We start from the raw sequence: 21,908 nt of genomic DNA, 5'->3' as shown, positions 1-21,908 counted from the left end.
GGTGAGAGGGAGACGCAAGAGGGAAGAGATGTGGGAATATATGTATATGTATAGCTGATTCACTTTGTTATACAGCAGAAACTAACACACCATTGTAAAGCAATTATACTCTAATAAAGATGTTTAAAAAAAAAAAGAATTATTGTGAAAGGCAAATAGCATCTAATGTACAATTTAAATTCTATGTACATCCCTCACTTTAGAGAGTAGACCTGTCCTTGGAAACTTACATGTAAATCAAAATGTTGCCAGATAGGACAGTATTCCAAAGCACAACTGGTGCTTGTTATTTAAAGGTGTAATTAATAAAAACTGTATACACACTCTGTCTTTTTTTTTTTCTGTTCTGTGAATTGAGGTTTTCGAGTGTTACATGAATTTCTTAGCTCAGGGTAGACCCATGTCAAGCCTGTATGGAACATACCCTATCGTTCACTCTGATGCTTTAACAAGTGAAACAGCTTCTCCACAGATCCTGGACCTCCTTTGTATAATCACATTTCGAGCCTTAGATCATAGGCAAGGCGATGTTCTGAGAAATGCCCCAGAAGTGTCCCAATTACCAGTGTGTATTCCTCTGATTTTCTTTTTATGATTCTAAGCCAGATATTTTAAGTTTTGGATTATGTACGTGCTGTTTTTGCATTAGCGAATTTCCTTCTCTTCCTACCCTATAACATGGGTGATTAGGAGTTAAGTATATACATAAATCCTTGGTGATAAAAAATAATTTTAAAAGTTGGAATCTCCTGAACTTTGATGTACACATAATTCCCAATTAAATAACACTAACTGTAATTGGTTTGGTTGGTATTGAGTAATAAACACCCTTACCAGGAGACGATTTTAAATCTGCTTGGATTTGGAACAAAGGCCCTGAAACTGTAGCCCTTGTTTTGCAGATAAAGACCACTGTGAAGGACGTAGAATTTCCACTGATAAAGTCAGAATTGGAAGCAATCGATGTCAAATTGTTGGACGCTGAGACGACCTTATTCTGGAATGGCAAAGGTACAAAGGCGACATTCATTTCCCCTTAGGTTAAACTTGGGTGAGGGGGATGGAGGGGCGGGTCCAACCTGTCGGCCGTCTGGAATTCCTGTGGAATTAGTGATCCGCCTACATGGGGATAGGGAGGCCCTGTTTCCGAAGAGACACGATGTGCTTTATTCCTCGGAGTTGCCTTTTAGGAAGCTGTCCGTGATTTCCTCTGCTTCAGGCTCCAGAGAAGCGGACAGACTCGCCGAGCATTGTGTTGTGATCATGAGTGTTAAGCCAGCCCTTGCTAAATCGTTCATTTTGTAAGATCCCTTTATGCTTCTATTTTAGGTGTGTTTGAATATATTCAAGAGATGCGAGAAATGCTATACAACTTGCAGAACAGGATACAAAAAGCAAAGCAAAACATAGAGGGGATTTCCCAGGCCATGAAGGTGAGTAACCTGCAAAGCACAGAGCGGGGCTTAAATGGGGACCCCGGAGAGGGTCCTGGGGAAACGGGCCCCCTCGGAGATTATCACGGAAAGTGCCCACGGCAGTGGGGGCCTGCTGTGTGAGGCTCTGGGCTGTACCATGGTGACGTCAGGGTGGCCCCAAGGCAGAAGAGCCCCTGGTCACTCTGTAGAGCTCCATTCCATTTGGGTCTGTTGAGCTCAGCAGATGTGTGGGCAGGTCCCCCTGCCAGGCGGGTGCCAGGAACGAAGGTGGGGGTGGAGACGCGCTCAGACTTAGCCCCACCGGGAGCTCATCCCTCGATGCAGAGCAGCACAGGTCCTTGCTCTCAAGCCTGACCCAGAAAACTGGGGGAAAGCCCTCGCTAGCACTACCCTCCCCCACCACAGTTTGTCATCAGTGCCTGAATTTGCGGACACCTGCCGTGGGCCAGCGCTAGTTTGTTCATTAGAAAACACCTCTTCTGTTTTGAGACTCCTTTGGCTTATCACGGTGTGAAACTCTTTCCTTCGTTACAATTGACATTCTTTTCATCACCATCCACTTAGATTTAACTCAATACATTGTAAGCAAAAGCCATTGCTTACCCCACTTTTTTTCTGATTTTTTTTCTGATTCAGTTTTCATTTGATCAGACTATTTCCTCAAGTAATTGCCTCAGAAAGGGTGCGTTGATGACCTACTTCCTGAGTCCTTGCTTTCCAAAACTATCTTTCTTTGGATCTCACCTATAGCTGTCTTGTCCAAGTAAAGGATTTTTTGATATGGTCCTTTTCTTTCAGTAGTCTAGAAGCATCCCTGTATGCGTCTGCTCTGGCTGCCATAACAAAGGGCCAGAGGCTGGGCAGCTTAAACAGCAGAAATTTATTGTCTCATAGTCCTGGAGGCTAGAAGTTTGAGATCAAGGTGCCAGCAGGGTTGGTTTCTTCTGAGGCCTCTCTCCTGGGTGTGTAGACGGCCGTCTTCTCCCTGTGTCTTCGCACGGTCGTCCCTCTGTGTCTATGTCCTGATCTCCTCTTCTTATAAGAACATCAGCCATATCGGATTTAGGCCCACCCTAATGACCCCACTTTAATCACCTCTTTAAAGATCTTCTCTCCAAATGCAGTAACATCCTGAGATGTTAGAGGTTAGAGCTTCAACATATAAATTTGCGGGAGGAGGCACAGTTCAGGCCACAGCCACCCCTGCTTATAGCCTCAATGTTGAAAAAGCTGACAAAGGTATGACTTCCCTTTGCTGATATATTTGATATTTCCTTTGAAAGATATTTTTTGATTTTCCTGTTCTCTCTGTCCAGAGGTAGATAGAGTCCTTGGTCATCTTCAGGGTTCAGACACGTCACCAGAGTGTATCCAGATGTGTGTCTCCTTTTGTTAATGTTCCCTGGATCCATAAAGTACTTTCAATCCGAAAATGGCAACCTTTCCTCAGCCCCCGGGCGCCTTCTCCAGTCACTCATTCTCTCCTGTGTGTCCCTTTCTGTCCTGGACTCTGAACATCTCCACATGTGTCTCCAGATCCGGCTGCCATGTCCCCTCACCCCCAGCTCCTGAGGTTCCCTGACAAGAGGGTCAGATGCTCCTTCCCCTAGAGGGGCTCCTTTGGGGCCTGACTGGGGAACATGCACAGGGGTCTCTCCGTGGTCCTCCAAGGCCCTGGTTGGTTTTGAGTCACATCATTGGAGGCTCTCTGGCCAACAGTCCTCAGCGGCCCCTCGGCCTCTGCGAGGCCAGCCTAGGATGGGGACACTCACTCTAAAGGCTGTGTAGGAGGAAGTAGGGCCAGAAGCTTTTTCTCCAGACATTTTTCTCCCGCTCACCTTTTCCCTCCAGGACTGGTCGGCCAACCCAATGTTTGAAAGGAAGGACAACAAGAAAGAGGCCCTGTTAGACTTGGACGGGAGGATGGCCAATCTCAACAAGCGCTACACCGCGGTCAAGGACGCCGGCCTGAAGATCCAGGCCATGGTCATGGTAAGGAGCTGCCCGGGAGGGCCTTGCAGAGGCCATGGGCTCTCAGCAGCCAGGGAGGGAGGAGGGAGAGCTCGAGGCTCCAGAAAACGTCAGGCATCTAAGACCTTTAATCCAGGGGTCCCATCTTATAGTAGCAAACCCTGCTAACTGCTCACCCGGAAGCCTGATTCCTCTTGTCACGTGTCTGCCCTCCTCCCCTAAGGGTGTCAGAGCCCCCTCCCCCCACCCCACATGAATCGGTGTGGACAAGTGACACCTTCGCACCAAATCCCTGGGAGAAGCTGTATCACGGCTTCCCACCCCTGAGTGTGAGGAAGGCCCGGCAGCACGGGAAGAGAGAGGAGCACGGAATGTGGGTGCCCTGTGGTGTTTGGGTGCCAACACGTTGAAACTGGGATAATGTGCGGACACGTGCCCGCTGGGCTGCCCGGCATGCAGGTTATTCCTTTCTGCCAGCCGTCTCAAGGGTCCATGGGCCCGGGGCCCCACGGGCACGGGCACGGTCGGAGGGGGATGCAGAATGGGAGCCTCACGTCCCTGGCAGCTCTGCCTGATTCCCGGCAGCATGGGGTTCTCACGCCTTCCTCCGTCCATGGCCACTTTAGCCAGCTTGCATTTTCACCTGTTTCTGAGGCAAATGTGAAAGGTGCAGCTCTGTGTTGGCCTGGAAAGGAGAAAACTGCCCGCCCCCACCACCCCACCGAGCTCAAGATATTTTCAGGACAGTTTTTCGGGGTTTCCCAGTGCATGGTGCAAATCATTGCTATGGCCTTAAATGATGGGTCGCCACATCCAGACAGACCAGCAGGCCCCCCGGGAGGAGGGTCTGTGCTGGGCTGTACTCATGGTCAAGTCATTGATTGGAAGGTCATTGCCTCTGTGGAGTGACTTGACTGGACCAAGAAATATTTTGTCTTGTTTCCAGATTCTCTTCCTTTCCCCTTTGCCCTGGTGCCAGAAGGTCCAACGAAATTAACATGTTAAACTGCAAAAAGGTTATTTGGAAGAGTTAACCGATTAACCTATTAACATTCCCAGATGTGTTGGAAACAACACGGGAGAGATAAATCTAGCTTAGCATTGGGAAGAGGTTCACAGCACACTAGCCCAGCTGGAGGGCGAGCCAGGAGGGAACAGGAACCCCAGTGAGGCAGAGGCCAGCGAGCAATTGACAAGGCTTTGTTATCGCAACATTTGCCAGAGTCCTCTACTCCCATAATAGTCGTTTGAACCATTATTACACTGAAGTTATTTAAGCCTGTGTCTTCTCTCCCCTATTAGAATATAACTGCCTGAGGGTACAGACTGGGTCACAGTCATCTTTGTGTTTTCCTGTAGCACTCAGTGTCTTACAGTTTCATCTATCCACCAAACCATCCATCCATCCACCCATCCACCCACCCACCCATTCACCCATCCTCCCATCCACCCATCCTCCCATCCACCCATCCACCCATCCATCCACCCACCCACCCATCCACCCACCCAATCATCCACGCACCCACCCATCCATCCACCCACACACCCACCCAAACATCCATCCATCCATCCATCCACCCGCCAGCTCCTGCTCTGTTCCAGGCATACTACTCAGTGCTGGAGGTATAATGGTGGAAAGGACAGTCAATCCCTGTCCTCGTGATGCTTGGCATCAAGGGGAGGTACAGACCAAAGACAAAATAATTCAGAGTTGTCATCTGTGCCATCACAGGCACAAATAACGAATTGCTAGAGGGAACACAGGTCGGGGGGCAGGGACAGGAACCAAACCTGAGATGAATGGGGGGTGGTCAAGAAGGGCCTTTGTGAGGAGCTGACATTTGAGCTGAAACCTAAAAGATGAGAAGAAGCCACACCTGGCATGAATGGGAGGGAGCAGCCTGTAGGAAGAGCCGGGAGCGTTCAAGAAGCCAAAAGCAGACCCCTGTGTGTGGAGGGTGTGAACAAGGATGAGGGTAGCCCAGGGAATTGTTGAAGAAATTGCCTAAAGAGGGAACAAGTGGGCCAGTGAAACGACAGCCAGCCATGTGGTTCTGTTTGCAGGAAAATGCGGAACTCTTCAGAGCGAATACGACGAGCCAGTCCTGGAAGGATTATGTCAACTACGTTGACAGCATGGTCTTGGATGAATTTGACCATTTCATTCGCAAGTCTCTAAATTACCTAATGGACAACATGGTTGTAGATGTAAGTTACAAATGTGAGATATATATATGCATATACATATATATGTATTATGATATTATAAATATGAGAAAGGTTTACGCTGGAATCTATAATCTGTGGTTTCCTGATGAAAGAACAGACTGTCATGTTACAAATGAACAGACTTCCCAGGGTGACCAACTCGTCCCAATTTTAAACCTGAAAGTCCTGCGTCCCGGGACCCTGCTCAGTCCCAGGTGCTCAGGACATCTGGTCCTTAAATATGCTGCAGCGTAAGTGGGCTATAGAACACCTACAGGGATCTGAGTTGTCCTATGCTGCTGCCAGGTGAGGAAAAGCAGGTACCACTGCCCCCTCCTTATGCTGATTGGGGCTGGGAGGTGCCCTCCTATCGGCAACATCAGCCACCAACCCGCTCAACCCTCTGCTGAATTGAGTAGAAGCTTAAACCAGGTCAGCAAAGTGGATTTGCTGGTTAATTGCATCCCAGCCTGTTCTCCAAGAGCTATTTCCTGCCCATGTCCTTTTCACTACAATGGTTCCCAAGTGATTTTGAATACTGCCAGGAGGGCAAGATGAAAGACACTCTCCCCCCCACAGACTACCCGCAGGAAAGGATGGTGGGCACTGCAGTGAGATGCCCTTACACAAGCTGCAGAGGGCAGTTGTCACCAGAAAATCACAGACCCCAGATTCTGTTGATGAAAGTAGTCGGCATTACCAACTGTTAAGTCTCACCAAGCAAGGCACAGTGACACGGTATCAGCAATGAAGGTAGCTAATTTATAGTAAACTTATAAACTAATTTATCACTACAAAGAGAGGAGAGTCACAATCAAAAGCATGATGAGACCCTAATAACAAAGCATCCTCAAAAAATCCCAGGAAGTCCCCGTATTTGCAAGTGGCCAAGCAGTGGGAGCGGACCCCTGAGTCAGAGGCTTTAGAAAAGTCTGGTCACCTGAGTTTGTGACAACTGACCTCTCCCACTTAGCAAATCACTCAGGCACTAGTGCAGACCGCCCCCTCCTCAGTCCTAGAACCAGGGGTCTCTCAAGCCAGCCACCCACAGGGCCAGCATGGGACTACGTTTGGAGGAAGATCAGTGGCCGTGGAGCAGGTCCCGAGGCCACCCGTGGGCCTTGGCCCGCACTTTGAGACTCGCCGCTATGTTGGGCGAGCCTCTACCCTGTCCCCTGACACATGAGGCTGCACCTCAGCCTTGCAGCCTCACAAGAGGGACCCTCACAAGGGGGAATAGACGGGGTTGTGGCGTGTGTGCTTTAGAAACAGAACCTCCAAGGGACATGAGGGCGTGTCCTTTCTGGAGCTCAGCGGAGACCATCCTGCCTGTCTGTGACACTCCCTGCCCCTGCCCCACTGAGCACTGTGGCCACAGCTGCTGACACTTACACCTGAGACAGCCGCCGCCCCACGTGCTCTATGTGTTAGACATCCCTCTAGTCCTCACGGTAACCCAAAGAGATGGGGACAAGGGTTGCCTCTGTTCTATAAAGCAGCTGTACTCATTTTGTATATTTGGGGAAACTGGGAAGCCGAGGGTCTTGCCCAAGGCCATGCAGCTAGACAGTAGCAGATGTGGGCTTTGAACGGAGGTAACGGGTCTCCTCAGCACTCACGATCACCGCTGTATCCCGCCCTGGACACCCAACCTGCATTTGGCCCGATGGCGGTGCATTTGGTTGTGTAGTTCTCGCTCAAGGGCCCTCAGGAAGTGTGTTCTCTGCAGGGGCCCCAGCCAGCAGGAGTTAGCCATATACCTTGTCTGGTGCTGGGGGGAACATCCGGGCACTGAAAATGGTTCAGCCGAGGGCAAGGCTTTGACCCCATGACGGCCTGTTTCAGGAGAGCATCGCACCGCTGTTTGAGGTCCGCATGGAGCTGGACGAGGATGGGCTGGTCTTCAATCCGTCCCTGGAGGTGGGCGGGGACCGAGGCTTCCTGGCGCTGATTGGGAGCCTGGTCACTGACATCTGCAGCGCAGCCAAGCTCATCCCCAGGTTGGCCAAGGGCAGGATGAACTACAAGGTCAGTCTGGGCTTGGTACGGCCCCACCCCTTTCCCTGCCACCAACTGCTACCCCTAAGGGGTCCTGAATGTGAAGAGGAGCCCAGAGGCTTCCATTCCATCAGCTTCCCCAGGACGGTGGCCCGGATTTCTCTCTCCACTCCTGAGATCCCATCTTTCTCCCCAGAGCGGCTTCTCCTCGGTCGACCTGGTTTTCATTCCCCTGATGCCTCCCCACCCCCAATAAGACACCAAGTGTGCATCCCCACCCTCCCTGGTATTTCACCCGCTCCCATAATTTAAACGCTGTGACCCTCTGAGCACGCAGGTTCTTTGACAGATGTGCCTTGGGTGGGCTCCCGCAGCCGTTTGCTCTGAATGCATTAAACACCTAACGTGCGTCTGACACGTCAAATGCAGTCAGATCAGATCCTGGGGATGCAAAGGCATGGGAAATTCAGCCCCTCCCCGTCCCCCGAAGGGAGGTCTGAGAAGGTGTGTTTGTCGGAGCATGGTTTGTGGGGCAGTTAAACTAAAATTGGAAAAGACCTAAATGACCATCAAATACAGGTGTCCTTCAGTAGATTCCGGCCCATCCAGACAAAGGCATCCGGATGAGTCCCAGAAGGGAGCCCGGGATGCAAAGCTGCTCATGACATGTTTGTTATTAAGTGTTTAAGTTGTGGAACAATGTTTAGAATGTGATTTCATTCGTTTAAACAAAACAAAAGCCTGCCTTCCTCTGGATACACTCCGAACTGTTAAGAGTGCTTGCTTCTGGGAAACAGGATGGGGGTGAGGATGGTAGGAGGACAGGGGATGCCAGGGGAGCTTTTTATTTTATATGCTTCTGCCTCATTTGAACTTTTTGATAATGGGCGCATATTATTTGTAATAACAAATATTTACAGCAAGATGCTCTGTGCTATTAGGGACAGAGTTATGTGTGCATACGTGCGCATGTGTGAGTGAATGTAGTGATGTGAGGACATGACCTGGCAAGGTCAAGGACAGCTTCCCAGAGGAGCTGACATGCGTTCTGAGTCTTGTAAGGGTGGAAGGGGATTTCCAGGCAGAGAGAAGGGCTTGAGGATTCCTGAGCCGCAAAAAGGTGGTATTTCCGGCCCAAGGGCACGCAGCAAGCTGTTCCACAGCTCAGAATAAAGTGAACTATGCCACCAGTGGTCAGCTCAAGAATAGACCCAACGCAGAGCTGGACTCCCACGTGTGCTCCAGAATCTGACAGGATGCGCATCCGGGGCTCCTGCACGCACCCCGGGGTCCTGAGGGGCTTGGCATGATGAACAGGACGGAACAAAGCAGAATAAGGGTCCCGGTGATCAGGCCACACCCCAGGCTGCGCACGCCCCGCTCTGGTCTCGTTTGTATCCATGAGATTTTAATTTACAGAAGTGACCGAGTGACAACATGGAGAGGTCAGTGCCGTTGATAGAAAACATTAATGTCACTCACAGTTCCCCTGGAAAGGAGAAGCACGGCTGGCTACTCAGGGGCTCGGGGGAAGCAGCAGGTTTGGTCAGAAAGCAGAAGCAGGACGGAGGGCGAAGCCCAGGCCAGAGGCTTTGCTGGGGTTTCTGCGGGAGGGCAAGACAGGACCAGGGAAACGGCTCGGGGCCAGCCGGTCTGCACGTCGGCGGCTCAGGGCTATGGCGGTCGTCTCCAGTTATCTGGTACCTGGCCCTGGGTGATGGGGCAGGGGGAACATGGGCTTGGAGTGTGAGGGTTAGTTAGATAAAGTAGGTGGTTGGGAGATGGGCTGGTTTTCACGTGAAAGGCGTGCTCCCACCCCAGCCCTTTGCTCTCTTAGAATTGGCTGGCCCTGTGACGGGCAGTCTCTCCCCAGCCAGCAAGATTTTTTAAGATGCCAAAGCTTCATAAGATACAGGAAATTTTAAAAGCATGGTTAATACACACCCTCCACCTTGAGATTCTCCAGTTACATAAGCCAATCGCTGCCTTTTCGCTAACACCAATTTGGGTTGGGTTTTCTGTCACTTGAAACTCAGAACATCCTGTCCCGCCCGGGCCTCCCATGCTCCTACTCTGGCCATCCATGTGGTCTCCACTCAGGTCCTCAAACGTCTGCTTCCTCCCAGCACAGGGCCTTTGCATGTGCTTTGTTGCTATTCTTGCTCTTTACCTACAGTCCGTCAGCTCTCAGACCAGTGGTCACTTCCTCAGGGAGTGTTCCCCAACCTCCTCCCTGTTACACCTGAATGCAAGGGTCAGAGTCATGATGTCTCGTTTCTGTGATTTTTTTGATGAACATCTGACCCCAATCCTGGGTTGTCTACATCCCCATGAGCCCTGTCGACGCCCCTAGGGCCCCCTCCCCCTGCGTGCACACAGCAGATGCTGAGTAACTACTTAATGAATGAAGCCATGTGTGAATCATCCTGGGGTTTGCCTGGCAAAAGTCACGTCCAGTGTATCTTCTCACGGGAGAACATTGCAAACATTGTTTGCAGATGTCCCCGCGTCCCATCTTGAGAGGTTAGCAACGCTTGCACCAACAGGGAGCCACTCTCCAGGGCGGGGAGACCACGGGCGAAGCGCTCACCCATCTGCGCCCCTCCTGCCCCTTGCAGACCGACCTGGAAGACATGACCGACCTCATAGAGATGCGGGAGGAGATGTCCAGCCTGGTCATCAGCGCCATAAAGGAGGCTGAGGAGTACCAGGACTCCTTCGAGCGCTACGCCTACCTGTGGATGGACGACCCCCAGGAGTTCATGAAGAACTTCCTCACCTATGGGCGCGCCATCAGCCTGGAGGACTTGGACCCCCAGGCCGAGGAGACCCTCCCCAAGATGCCGCCCACCCTCGCCCAGTTCCAGCAGCAGGTGCGTGTGAACCTCACCCACCAGCTTCCTCACCTCCAGAATCCCTGCTGTGGAGGGGCACTGGACTTGATTTAAAACTTGGGTGAACATTTTTTTTACATTTTTATTTATTTATTTATTTATTTTTGGCTGCATTGGGTCTTCGTTGCTGCGCACAGGCTTTCTCTAGTTGCGGCGAGCGGGGGCTACTCTTTGTTGTGCGCGGGCTTCTCATTGCGGTGGCTTCTCTTGTTGTGGAGCATGGGCTCTAGACATGCAGGCTTCAGTAGTTGTGGCACGCAGGCTCAGTAGTTGTGGCTGGTGGGCTCTAGAGCACGGGCTCAGTAGCTGTGGCGCACAGCTTAGTTGCTCCGTGGCATGTGGGCTCTTCCCGGACCAGAGATCGAACCTATGTCCTCTGAATTGGCACGTGGATTCTTAACCACTGCGCCACCACGGAAGTCCAGGGTGAACATTTTTTAAATGTAAGTTTTATTATAATTCAAGTATGGAGAGACCAACAGATCCGCAGATACCTGCTGTGAAAAGAGAGGTTGTGACTCACGGCTCCCAAGAGGAGGGGGGCACTCCATGCCATGCAGGGCCACGTAGGGCCACGCGGGGTGGCACCAGTGTTGGGCAGGAGGCCGAGGGAATGAGGGGAAAGCATGGCTGAGAGCCTGAACTGTGGTCTTCATGGGAAAGAATGGGCAAGGCGGGGCAAGCAGGCTTAGGATGGGCTAGTTTGAATCATTTCAGTGATTCAGGGGCATACTGGCTGTCCCGGGTTGTCAGGAATCTGGCTTTGGGGTGATTAGGGCAGGTGGACAGTGGCCTGGAGTGTGAGAGCCCCATAGAGGAGGTGGTTGGGGTGTGAGCTCTGGTCGGTTGTTTGCATATGAAAGGTGTGGTCCTGGGGGGTTGCCTGCCATCTCTACGACTTAGCCAGCCAGGGGGCAGGGGCAGTCCCTCCAGGGTCAGCGAGGCCCCCAGTACCAGAGCATCAATAATATAGAGCATGATGGGAATTCCCTGGCAGTCTGGTGGTTAGGACTCAGCGCTTTCACTGCCATAGCCTGGGTTCGATCTCTGGTCAGGGAACTACGATCCCGCAAGACGTGCAGTGTGGCCAAAAAAACCAGGATATAGAACATGAGAAAACATAGCGAATTTACAAAACGTCACCTCTTTTCCTGAAGCTCAGTGAGGGTGACCCAGCCACAGGGGAGATGCCCATGGGGTGGGGGGACAGCTGGCTGGTGGAGCTTGAGAGCCCCAAGGACGTGCAGCAGCATAGAGAGTTAAGGGATGCCCCATGGGCGCCTGGGACCCCATTCACCCCTTGAAACTTTCGGCCTGCTCTTTTCAGAAGCCCTGCTGGCCTTGCTTGATGACGTCCCTTTTTGACAGGCTGTCCCGTGTCGGGGATAGACTGCTGGGCCGCAGGGGACCCCGGGGGTGCTGGGAGAAGGAAACTAGTGCATCGTAAGGGCCTCCCCCACACACACGTGCTGTGCTGGCCCCAACCCCTGGTCCCGGCAGCCCGACAGGTGAACGGGGTTGTGTCTTCCAGATCAACTCCTATGAGAAGCTGTATGAGGAGGTGTCCAAGTGCGAGAACACCAAGGTGTTCAACGGCTGGCTGCAGTGTGACTGCCGCCCCTTCAAGCAGGCCCTCCTCAACACCATCAAGCGCTGGAGCCTCATGTTCAAGCGGCACCTGAGCAACCACGTGGTCAACAGGTGGGCACCGGGACCGCTGGCCTGACATTGATCATGCCCCAGAGAGCCATGTGCGAGGGGCACCTGCAGGCGGCCTTCCATGAAGTGTCGGTTGGACACCTCCTCCCCCGAACCGGGTGGGTGTGGAGGTGAAGGTCAGGCTCAGAGGCCGGCAGCCCCATGGAGGGTGGGTCCCAGCAGGAAGGTGTCACCTGGCAGGGCGTGGAGGCCCTGGTCCCTCGGTCGTTGCTTCTTTACTGAGCACTTACCGGGTCTGGGCAACAGATGCCAAGGAATCCTTCAGGAGCCCTGAGTCAGACAGGGAAGCCTGGCGTGAAACGTGCAGGTGGTACCTGTGCAGTTACAGGTGGGGTTGGGGCCGGGAGGGGCACGGAGCCAGGAGAGCGTGTAATCCAGCTCTTCTGCCCGGGAGGCCCAGCAAAGGCTGCCCTGAGACGTGGCTCCATGTGGGACTCGCCGACCAGTCCAGCCGGTGAGGCAGGGGGGTGCTGGGCAGGCACCCATCACAGGCGGCCTCTCGCCCACCAGCCTCGCGGACCTAGAAGCCTTCATGAAAGTCTCCAGGACGGGCTTGACGAAGCCTCTCAAGGAGCGGGATTATGACGGCCTCGTGGAGGTGATGGGGCATCTGATGAAGGTCAAGGAGAGGCAGACGGCCACCGACAACATGTTTGAGCCCCTGAAGCAGACCATCGAGCTGCTCAAGTCCTACGGGGAGGAGATGCCCGAGGAGACGCACGTGAAGCTGCAGGTAAACGGGCCTGGGGGGCCCCCGCTGGGGGAGCTGGAGCTGCGGGCAGGGCCAGAGGAGGGCGGGCTCTTGTGACCCGGAGCCTGCAGGCTAGACCTCCTCTTCTAGACATGGGGTCCCCGTGGAGTGGCAGGGTGGGAGGACAGGGCTCTCTGGAGACGAGGGGACAGTGAGGTGGCCTCCAGAAGGGGTGGGGGACAGTAGCTCTTCCGTTTGATTGGAGTTTCAATGGATAAAAAGTGCGTTCAAGTCCCACACCTCCTCCTGAGCGCAGCAGGAGCCTGGGCACGAGGGATGGTGGACCGAGAATGGGGTCAGCAGAGACCTGACCGGATGAGGCCAGGGCCGGCGCCCCAGTAGGGCAATGGGGCAGCTGCTCTGGGAATCCCCCAACCCGGAAGGCCCGCAGCCGGCTCCATCCCCACATGGGACAGGTGGGCCACAGCAGGGAGGCTGAAGGGGACTTCCAAAAGCCCAGTGCTTTACAGCTAATTCACAGAACGTCAGCTGTCGGTGTCAGAGCAGCTGTATGTGCAGCTGGGCTGGGACGATGCAGAAGTTGGGTCCTGAAGCCACGGCCCAGCCACCCCCCTGCAGTTTGTCTCCTCCCAGACCCGGCTGCCCACCCCCTTCTCTGCCCTGGCTCTGAGACTGGTCAAACAGGCCCGACTCCCCCTGCCGGGAGGCACTGACTCCAGCCAATGCCCGAGACCCCACAGCACAGGGGTGACAGGCTTGTGGTCGGTGGCCGCGGTGACCTCCACTGCGATCTCGTGCTGCCCAGGCCCTGCTTTAGAGCACGTTGTGTTTTGCCCTAGCTGCCACGCCCGGGGCTCAGCTAAGGACCAGGATTCGAAGCGTTTGTGGCCGGGCCCCAGGGGCTCCAGGGCCATGGACAGGGCGAGTGGTGAGATAAAAATTCTGACAAACATTTGAGGTGTGTCGCTGCCAACAGAGACTGTTAGTTAATCGTAGAAGAATGTGAAACAATGTCTATTTGTGGGTAAAGAATTTGGGGGCTGGGATTTTTTTCCTTAAAATATTTTATAATAAGTACAATATTTGCCCAAGTGTGGAGAACTTGGAAAATACAAAAATTCGTCTGATGGCTAAAGCCGTTCTTGCAATGACAAAATCGTAGAAACGGAGGACAGGTTAGTGGCTGCCCAGGTTGGGGCGGGGGGCGGTGCTGGGTGCAGGTACAAGGAGGTAACACAAGACAGTTCCCTCACGGTGATGGAGAGCGAGGTATGTGGATCGCGGCGGGGGTTACGGGAACCTATACATGAGATAAAATTGCCTAGGACTGCACACGCCCACGACGCATGCACTCACACACACACACGCGTGCGTGCATGCACACAACACACGCACACATGGATTCAGCTTAAAACACAGGGTGAAAACTGACAAGTTCCCTCACCTGCTAACGGAAACGCCCCAGTGTCGGATGCCAGTTTGGGTATCGAGCCTCCGCTTTGTGAGATGCCAGCACCAGCGGAGGCTGGGCGCAGGCACACAGGACTCTCTGTGCTGTTTTTGCAACTCCCCCTGAGTCTGTAATCATTTCACAGTAGAAAATTTTAAAAAGAGCAGGAAAAGGAGTGGTCCTTGGCCTTTGCCTGTGTAGGAACTGCCGGAGCAGTGGACAAACACCAAGAAGCTGGCCATCCAGGTGAAGCAGAACGTGGCACCCCTGCAGGCCAACGAGGTCAGCATCCTGCGAAGGAAGTGCCAGCAGTTCGAGGTACCACGGCCTCAGGGGGTGGGGCGGGGCGCAGCATGCACCGCAGCTGGGCCCTGGGGCGGGAGCCTGATGGTTTCCATGTGGTCCTCCTGCAGCTCAAGCAGCACGAGTTCAGAGAGAAGTTCAGGCAAGAAGCCCCATTCAGCTTCAGCGACCCCAACCCCTACAAGTCCCTCAATAAGGTACTTTTGCTCAAGGAGGAGATGGGGTAGTAACTCTGGGGACCCTGACACTTTCTCATCCTTCCTCAAGCTGTCATTCTCATGAACCCAGAAACACGGCCTTGATGGGACTGGGCTCAGGGCCGTGCACATGTGTGTGTTTGTGCGTGTGCGTGCACATCTGAATATCCTACGAGCCTCACAAACCCACCCTGCGGCTCAGCCCCCTCCCCCTCCGAGGTCCCCACGTTCAGCAGTTTGCTGTCCCCTCGGGCTTTGCACTCACCCTGCTCCCTGGCGCCTTCTTCTCCCTGACTCGCCACGTGCAGCCGGTGGCCAAGCCTCACCTGTGTCCCCTGGTTCCCACTGCCCAAGTTCATGGTCAGTGTCCAACGTGCAAGCTCCATGGCCCCGGACCTGGCAGCCCATTCAGGCCCAGGCCCCATTGACTTCCACCTGGCAGGGGCGTTTGGGGTGCATGGGGCCTGGGGGGCAACCAGGAGCACAGGGGGGGCACCGCAATGCTCCCGGCACAGTGCTCAGCCCCCATTGTGCCCGGGCCCCAGCCCACACCTTGACCACACTCTGCAGTACCACAGGCATGAGCGCAAGGGAACCCCAAGATGTCCTTTAGGGCCACCCCACAGTTTCCCTCCCCCGAGCCTCTGCTCTTTCCCCTGCTCAGCCTCGAATCCCAACCTTCCCAGAGGCCAAGATCCTGCCCTTTCTCCATGGGCATTTTCTCAGTCACGCCCCCAATCCGCAGCATAGACGCCACCATTCTCTCCTTTGAGCCCCCAAGCACTTAGCCATGGACGCAGGCTAGGTTCTTTGAAGAGCTCCCCTGTCAAGTCTGTTTAGGAACCACGTCCCTGGTGAGAGAGGCCCGCAAGGCAGGGTGCAAACACTCGGGACCCCCCTGTGTACCCAGTCGAGCGTGGTACACGCCCCACACCAAAGTTTTCGCAGCTGCCCGCACTTAGTCGTGTGGCTCAGGACAAATCTTCTTTTCCTCCTCATTGCTCATCTAGATTTTTCTAGTTTTCAAAGCAATCAAGCATTACTTATATACATTTTAATACAATACAAATATATACAGTGAGAGAATGGGGGAGATTCTGGGAAGTCAGAAAATGTTAGGAGGAAGTCTGGCGTTCATACAACGTCCGTTAAGAGTCAGTCCTCACACCTGAGCTCGCCGAGATGAGCCACCCTCCCATCAGAGGAGAAGCTGGGGGCGGGCGGGGAGGCCGCTGCTCTCCCAGCTGGCAAGTTTGCCGCCACCCTGTGTGCGTGGCGTTGGAGTGCAGTGTACTGATGGCTCTGGGCTTCACGGGGACGTGGCGGGGGAGACGGGGAAGGCTCCACCGGGTGCCGGCACCCTGTTCACCGGCTTCTGCGTGCCCCCAGCAACAAAAGAGCATCGCGGCCATGGAGGGCGTCATGGAGGCTCTGTGCAAATCCGGGAGCCTGTTCGAGGTCACAGTCCCAGACCACAGGCAGCTCAAGGCTTGTCACAAAGAGGTCCGCCAGCTGAAGGAGCTCTGGGACATGATCACCATGGTGAGGGGGGCGCCAAGCCTCAGGGGGCGGGACTGGGGGGGCTCCACGGGCAGCATCCCAGCACCAAGAGGGGGCGCTCCCGTTATCCTTCCGTAACAGCTGCCTTCGATGGTTGATGGGGGCAAAAAGAAGAGTAGGAAGCCTCACTCCTCCTGGTATCTAGGCTGTGTGTCTGCAGCGTATGTGCACGTGTTAGTTCCCCACAGTCTCACCTCTTGGCTCCTCTATTTCCAAAGATATTTTAGCTCTTCTCTCTTTTTATTTTTTATTTCATTTTATTTTGTGTTGGAGTATAGTCAATCAACAGTGTTGTGTTAGTTTCAGGTGTACAGCAAAGTGGTTCAGTTATACACATACGTGTATCTATTCTTTTTCACATTCTTTTCCCATTTACCACAGAGTACTGAGAGGAGTTCCCTGTGCTAGACAGTAGCTCCTTGTTGGTTGTCTTTTTTTTTTTTTTTTTAATAGATAATGGCTTAATTTTTTTTTTTTTTTTTTGGCCATGCTGCAAGGCATGCAGGATCTTAGTTCCCCAACCAGGGATCGAACCCGTGCCCCCTGTAGTGGAAGCAGAGAGTCCTAACCACTGGACCGCCAGGGAAGTCCCTGGTTATCTTTTTTTTTTTTTTTTTAGAGAGAAATTAAAGTATTTATTCCATATACAATTTAGGTTTTTTTTAAACTTTTTATTTTGTATGGGAGTATAGCCGATTAACAATGTTATGATAGTTTCAGATACACAGCAAAGCGACTCAGCCATACATATACACGTATCCATTTTATTTGTTTTGTTAATATATTTATTTATTTATTTTTGGCTACGTTGGGTCTTCGTTGCTGCACGCGGGCTTTCTCTAGTTGCGGAGAGCGGGGGCTACTCTTTGTTACAGTGCACGGGCTTCTCATTGCGGTGGCTTCTCTCGTTGCAGAGCACGGGCTCTAGGCACGCAGGCTTCAGTATTTGTGGCACTTGGGCTCAGTAGTTGTGCCTCTCCGGCTCTAGAGCGCAGGCTCAGTAGTTGTGGCGCATGGGCTTAGTTGCTCCGCGGCATTTGGGATCTTCCCTGACCAGGGCTCGAACTCATGTTCCCTGCATTGGCAGGCGGATTCTTAACCACTGCGCCACCAGGGAAGTCCCTACACATATCCATTTTAAATACAGCAGTGTGTACCTGTCAATCCCAAACTCCCAATCTATCCCTCCCCCCTCTTTCCCCCTGGTGACCATAAGTTCGTTCTCTGAGTCTGTGTTAGCTCTTCTCTCTTGTGCTCTTGAACGAACTTCAGAGTCTCTGACAAATCCTCCTCCCTCCAAAAGAAAACTCTTACGAGTGTAGCTAGAGTTAAATCTACTCCATGAGCTAATCCGGGGAGAATTCCCCTCTTGACAGCCATATTCACTGTCCCCACCCAGGAGCAGGCTCTGTCTTGTCAGTTATCTTATTTTTTTTTATTACATCATAGTAAAATGCTGTGAATGTCTTCATCCTGACCATGCTGAATCTACCTATTTCTCACAGAGAGGGGGAAAAAAATCTTTGGAGCCCCAGGCTACCTCACAACCACCCACAAAGAGCAAGAACCCATCGATGCCTCTCGATGCTTTATTTTTTTCGCAATTCACAGAATTCAAGTCTCTTGTGCATGAACGACATTACTGAACAGTCGGTGAAGTCAGATCAGGGTGCTGCACTTTCCCTCGATAAACAACACTTAGCGCAGACCCAAGAATACAGGTTACTTTTCCCAGTAGATAATGATAAACATTTCTGGTCAGGGTGTTGCAAGAAAAATTCTCCAAAACAAACTAGCCAGGACAGTTTTATGATAACAGGATACAGAGCAGCTTAAACCCACCAGAAAGGGCCATCAATTCCTGTGGGGATTAAGGTTTCGAGTCTTGGGATCTGCAAGGTAAATCTCTTGTAAACACCCCAATTGTCTGTCTTTATCTGACACGGATGTCGGTCAAGACCGTGTCTTTCCACCCCAGGCCTGTCTCAGCAACCTCTGACCCCCTCCAGGACCGGCCCGTCCAGCTTCACAGCTGTTCTCAGCCTACCCTTAATTAAAGACTGTGGCTTCACAGGGTTCTGTCTCCTCTCTTGGTAGGGTTGTCCCCCAGTAGTGCCTGTGTCTTGTTTCATCCTGTCGTGAGTGAAATTTCTTCTGGTGTTTTTAATCAGTCAGTATAAGCTAGGTTACTCTGCAGTGACAGACAGCCCTAAAGAAAAAAAAAAAAAAAACTGTGTGTAGTTAACCACTGACATGTATTTCTCATTCTCACAAAGCCCACACTCCAGTTGCAAGCAACCCTTGGGCAGCTCAATGCATGCATCCACCATTGCCAAGGCAGACAGAGGGAACTGTGGGTCAGGCGTTGGCAAGCCAACACTTCTGCCCCCAAGTGTCAGGCATCACCCACATTCCATTGGTCGAGGCAACTTACATGGCTGCACCAAGAAGTGGGACAGAACTAGATCCTGGTGAGCAGTGACAAGACCCACGTTTTGTCAAACTATCTCTTAACTGCTGACTTTTAAGTTGAATCTTTCATGATAGAACTGGGTTGTTGTGGGTTTTTTCCCCTTGTATCCACCCACTTTACCAAGCTCGGTCATTACTTCTCAAGACTCCTCATTGGATTTTGCTCCCTGAGAGCAATGGCAGGAAGGTGGCACAGGTGCCTTCCTGAACTGTCCCCAGTAGAGGAGACGGTGAGAGTTTCCATCTCAGGTCAACACCAGCATTGATGACTGGAAGACCACCAAGTGGAAGAACATCAACGTCGAGCAGATGGACCTAGACTGTAAGAAGTTCGCCAAGGACGTGAGGTCGCTGGACAAGGAGATGAAGGGCTGGGATGCCTTCGTGGGGCTGGACGACACCGTGAAGAACATGGTCACGTCCCTGCGCGCCGTGAGTGAGCTGCAGAACCCCGCCATCCGGAACCGCCACTGGCAGCAGCTCATGCAGGCCACCCAGGTACCGCGCCTCGGGGGAGGAGGGCGCTGCTCCTTGGGAACTCGCTACCGGATGGGCGGGGCTGGTGCTGATAAAGCCGGCTTTGAGCATGCTCGGGCTCTGCGCTCAGAGGGGCCCCGCTCTGGGTTGGATGCTCTGCTGTCACTATGTTGAAGTCCTTCATAATTTTTTAACAGGGGACCCCATCATTTTCATTTGCACCAGGCCCCGCAAATTATGCAGCCAGTTCTGGTTGTAGGGTGAATGTCCCTGGGGCTCAGGAAGTTTGGGGAGGAGGAATAGCTTCCCGGGTCCCCCATGCGCCACAGGAGCACAGAGTCCTAGCACCCAAATTTTCCCAGGGATATTCCCCAGTGGGGGGGGGGGGTCACTGGCCTTGACACTCACAGAAGGCAAATAGGAACATCCCCACCGTCAGCAAACATTGAACAAAACTCTGTGGAACGGCTACTCTGCAGAGACCCCACGTAGATGCCAAGGGTGCAGAGAGACAGAACACGGGCCCTGCTCTCAGGGAAGCAAAGGAAGAAAGAACAGCGTGGGCCACGGTGTTCGGGACGCCGAATGGGATGCTCAGGGGTGGTTCTAGGAGCACAGAGGAGGCAGTCACCTCCACGGCGAGGGAAGAGCTGGAACGGCTTCAGGAGCACACGGGATGTGGCCTGGGTCTTGGCGGGGAGAAACAGGCAAGCAGAAGGGTTATCCTGAGTACTGAGACCACTGGCCAGCAGGCTCGTGTACCCCCTCCAGGGCCTGGGAGAGACCCCCGGGCGGTGATCAACAAGCAACTAAAACGTCCCAGGAATTGGGCATCACCGAGGACTGTTGAGACCCGGGCAGGTATTTTCCCAACCATGATTGAGAGACACTCGATTCCGTCACTTGGTTAAACCAGTTTCCATGGCAGGCTTGGAATCAGGGCCTGGAAATGTCTGTCTATGTGACAGCAAGAAGGATTTGAGGACTGGGTGACACCATGAAAATACCTGGTATTGTTACTGGAGTAATAGTACCTGTGACTTGGCCACACCTGTTACTAACACGGCAGCTTCCTGAGGTGGTGGATCAGGTCCTGCGACTGCTGTAACAAAGCCCCACACCATAGGGGGCTTAAAAACCACAGAAGTGTACTGTTCCCTGGCTCTGGAGGCCAAAAACCTGAAATCAAGGTGTCGGTGTCGATCCCTCTGGCAGTCTAGGCGAGGGCCCTTTCCTGCCTCTTCCAGCTTCCGGCGGCCCCAGGCGATCCTTGGCTTGTGGTCTCATCCCTCCAATCCCTGCCTCAGTGGTCACGTGGCCTCTTCTGCATTTCAAATCTCCCTCCCCTTTCTCTGATGAAAACACCTGTCATCGGATTTAGGTTCCGTGCAGTTGATCCAGGACGATTTCATCTCAAGATCCTTAACGGCTGCAAAGACTCTATTTCCAAATAAGGTCACATTCTGAGGTCCAGGTGGACATGAATTTGGGGGGGACACTATTCAATCCCCTATCAGTGGACTCTGCTGTTACCAGTTTTACAGGGAGGAGAGGCGAGGCCTGGAGAAGTGCCTGCCCAAGTCACCGAGCTTCCAACTGCCCCCGCCATGGCCTGGGTTCCTCCCTCGCCTGCCTCTCCATGAAGGACAAAGCTGTCCCTCAACTGGAGAACATGTGACCTTATGTGGAATGTGCCTATTTTTTTTCCCGTAGGTGAAATTTGAAATGTCAGATGAGACCACCCTGGCGGATTTACTCCAGCTGAACCTACATAAATACGAGGATGAGGTCCGAAACATCGTAGACAAGGCTGTGAAAGAGTCTGGCATGGAAAAGGTATCCTTTGTTGACAGCAAAGTGCGTTTTGTAGGGGATGGTGCTGAACCCGAACCACCTGCCTAACCCTACTGAACCCTCCTCTCCTACGAAGCACCCTCATTTGTGGTCCATCCTGCCTCTGCCTTCTGAGAAGCTGAAGTGGGGACGGGGGCAGGAGGGCTGGCCATCAGCCAGGACCTGGGGCAGTTCCAGGACACACGGAAACTCTGGATGACTCCTTTGCAATTCAGACCTCTCTCCTCACCTGTTTTTTGAGTTTGAATTGTCACATTTTGGCCTTCTTTTTTTTAACAACCTTATTGAGCTATAAATCACATACCATACCATTCACCCATTTCAAGTGTACAATTCAATGGCTTTTAGCATATTTACAGATATGTGCAACCATCACATATTAGAATTAGTCAATTTTAGAACATTTTCATCTCCTCAAAAAGCAATGAAACCCAGACGCTTTAGCTATGACCCCCCCCCATCTTCTCATGCCCCCCACCCCAGCTCTAAGCAACCACTAACCCACTTTCTGTTTCTATAGGTTTGCCTTTTCTGGACATTTCATATAAATGGAAACACATAATATGTGGGCTTTTGTGTCTGGCTTCTTTCACTAAGCATGTTTTCAAGTTGCCTTCATGTTGTAGCTTGTGCCCGTGCTTCATTCTTTTGTATGGC

The 21,908-nt window shown here is 52.6% G+C and overlaps 1 protein-coding gene across 1 annotated transcript in view; it reads left to right on the top strand.

Annotated features, from left to right (window-relative positions):
• The window catches only part of DNAH17 (dynein axonemal heavy chain 17), a gene marked incomplete at its 3' end in the record, with an annotated part of 115,130 nt that overhangs the window by 26,801 nt on the left and 66,421 nt on the right, over positions 1-21,908 (top strand). The window contains exons 14-26 of the mRNA XM_082443049.1: positions 903-1,011; positions 1,330-1,433; positions 3,288-3,428; positions 5,472-5,615; positions 7,461-7,643; positions 10,232-10,486; positions 12,039-12,208; positions 12,737-12,959; positions 14,590-14,706; positions 14,802-14,888; positions 16,278-16,430; positions 19,170-19,418; positions 21,111-21,233. Of these exons, the coding sequence (XP_082299175.1) occupies positions 903-1,011; positions 1,330-1,433; positions 3,288-3,428; positions 5,472-5,615; positions 7,461-7,643; positions 10,232-10,486; positions 12,039-12,208; positions 12,737-12,959; positions 14,590-14,706; positions 14,802-14,888; positions 16,278-16,430; positions 19,170-19,418; positions 21,111-21,233 (2,058 nt within the window). The remainder of the gene's footprint in view (positions 1-902; positions 1,012-1,329; positions 1,434-3,287; positions 3,429-5,471; positions 5,616-7,460; positions 7,644-10,231; positions 10,487-12,038; positions 12,209-12,736; positions 12,960-14,589; positions 14,707-14,801; positions 14,889-16,277; positions 16,431-19,169; positions 19,419-21,110; positions 21,234-21,908) is intronic.

This window comes from Balaenoptera physalus (genome assembly GCF_965194825.1).
Source record: "Balaenoptera physalus genome assembly, chromosome: 20".
In the NCBI taxonomy this organism is placed as follows: Eukaryota; Metazoa; Chordata; class Mammalia; order Artiodactyla; family Balaenopteridae; genus Balaenoptera; species Balaenoptera physalus.
The sequence above is the reverse complement of the archived record's forward strand: the minus strand, read 5'-3'. Positions and strand labels throughout refer to the sequence as shown.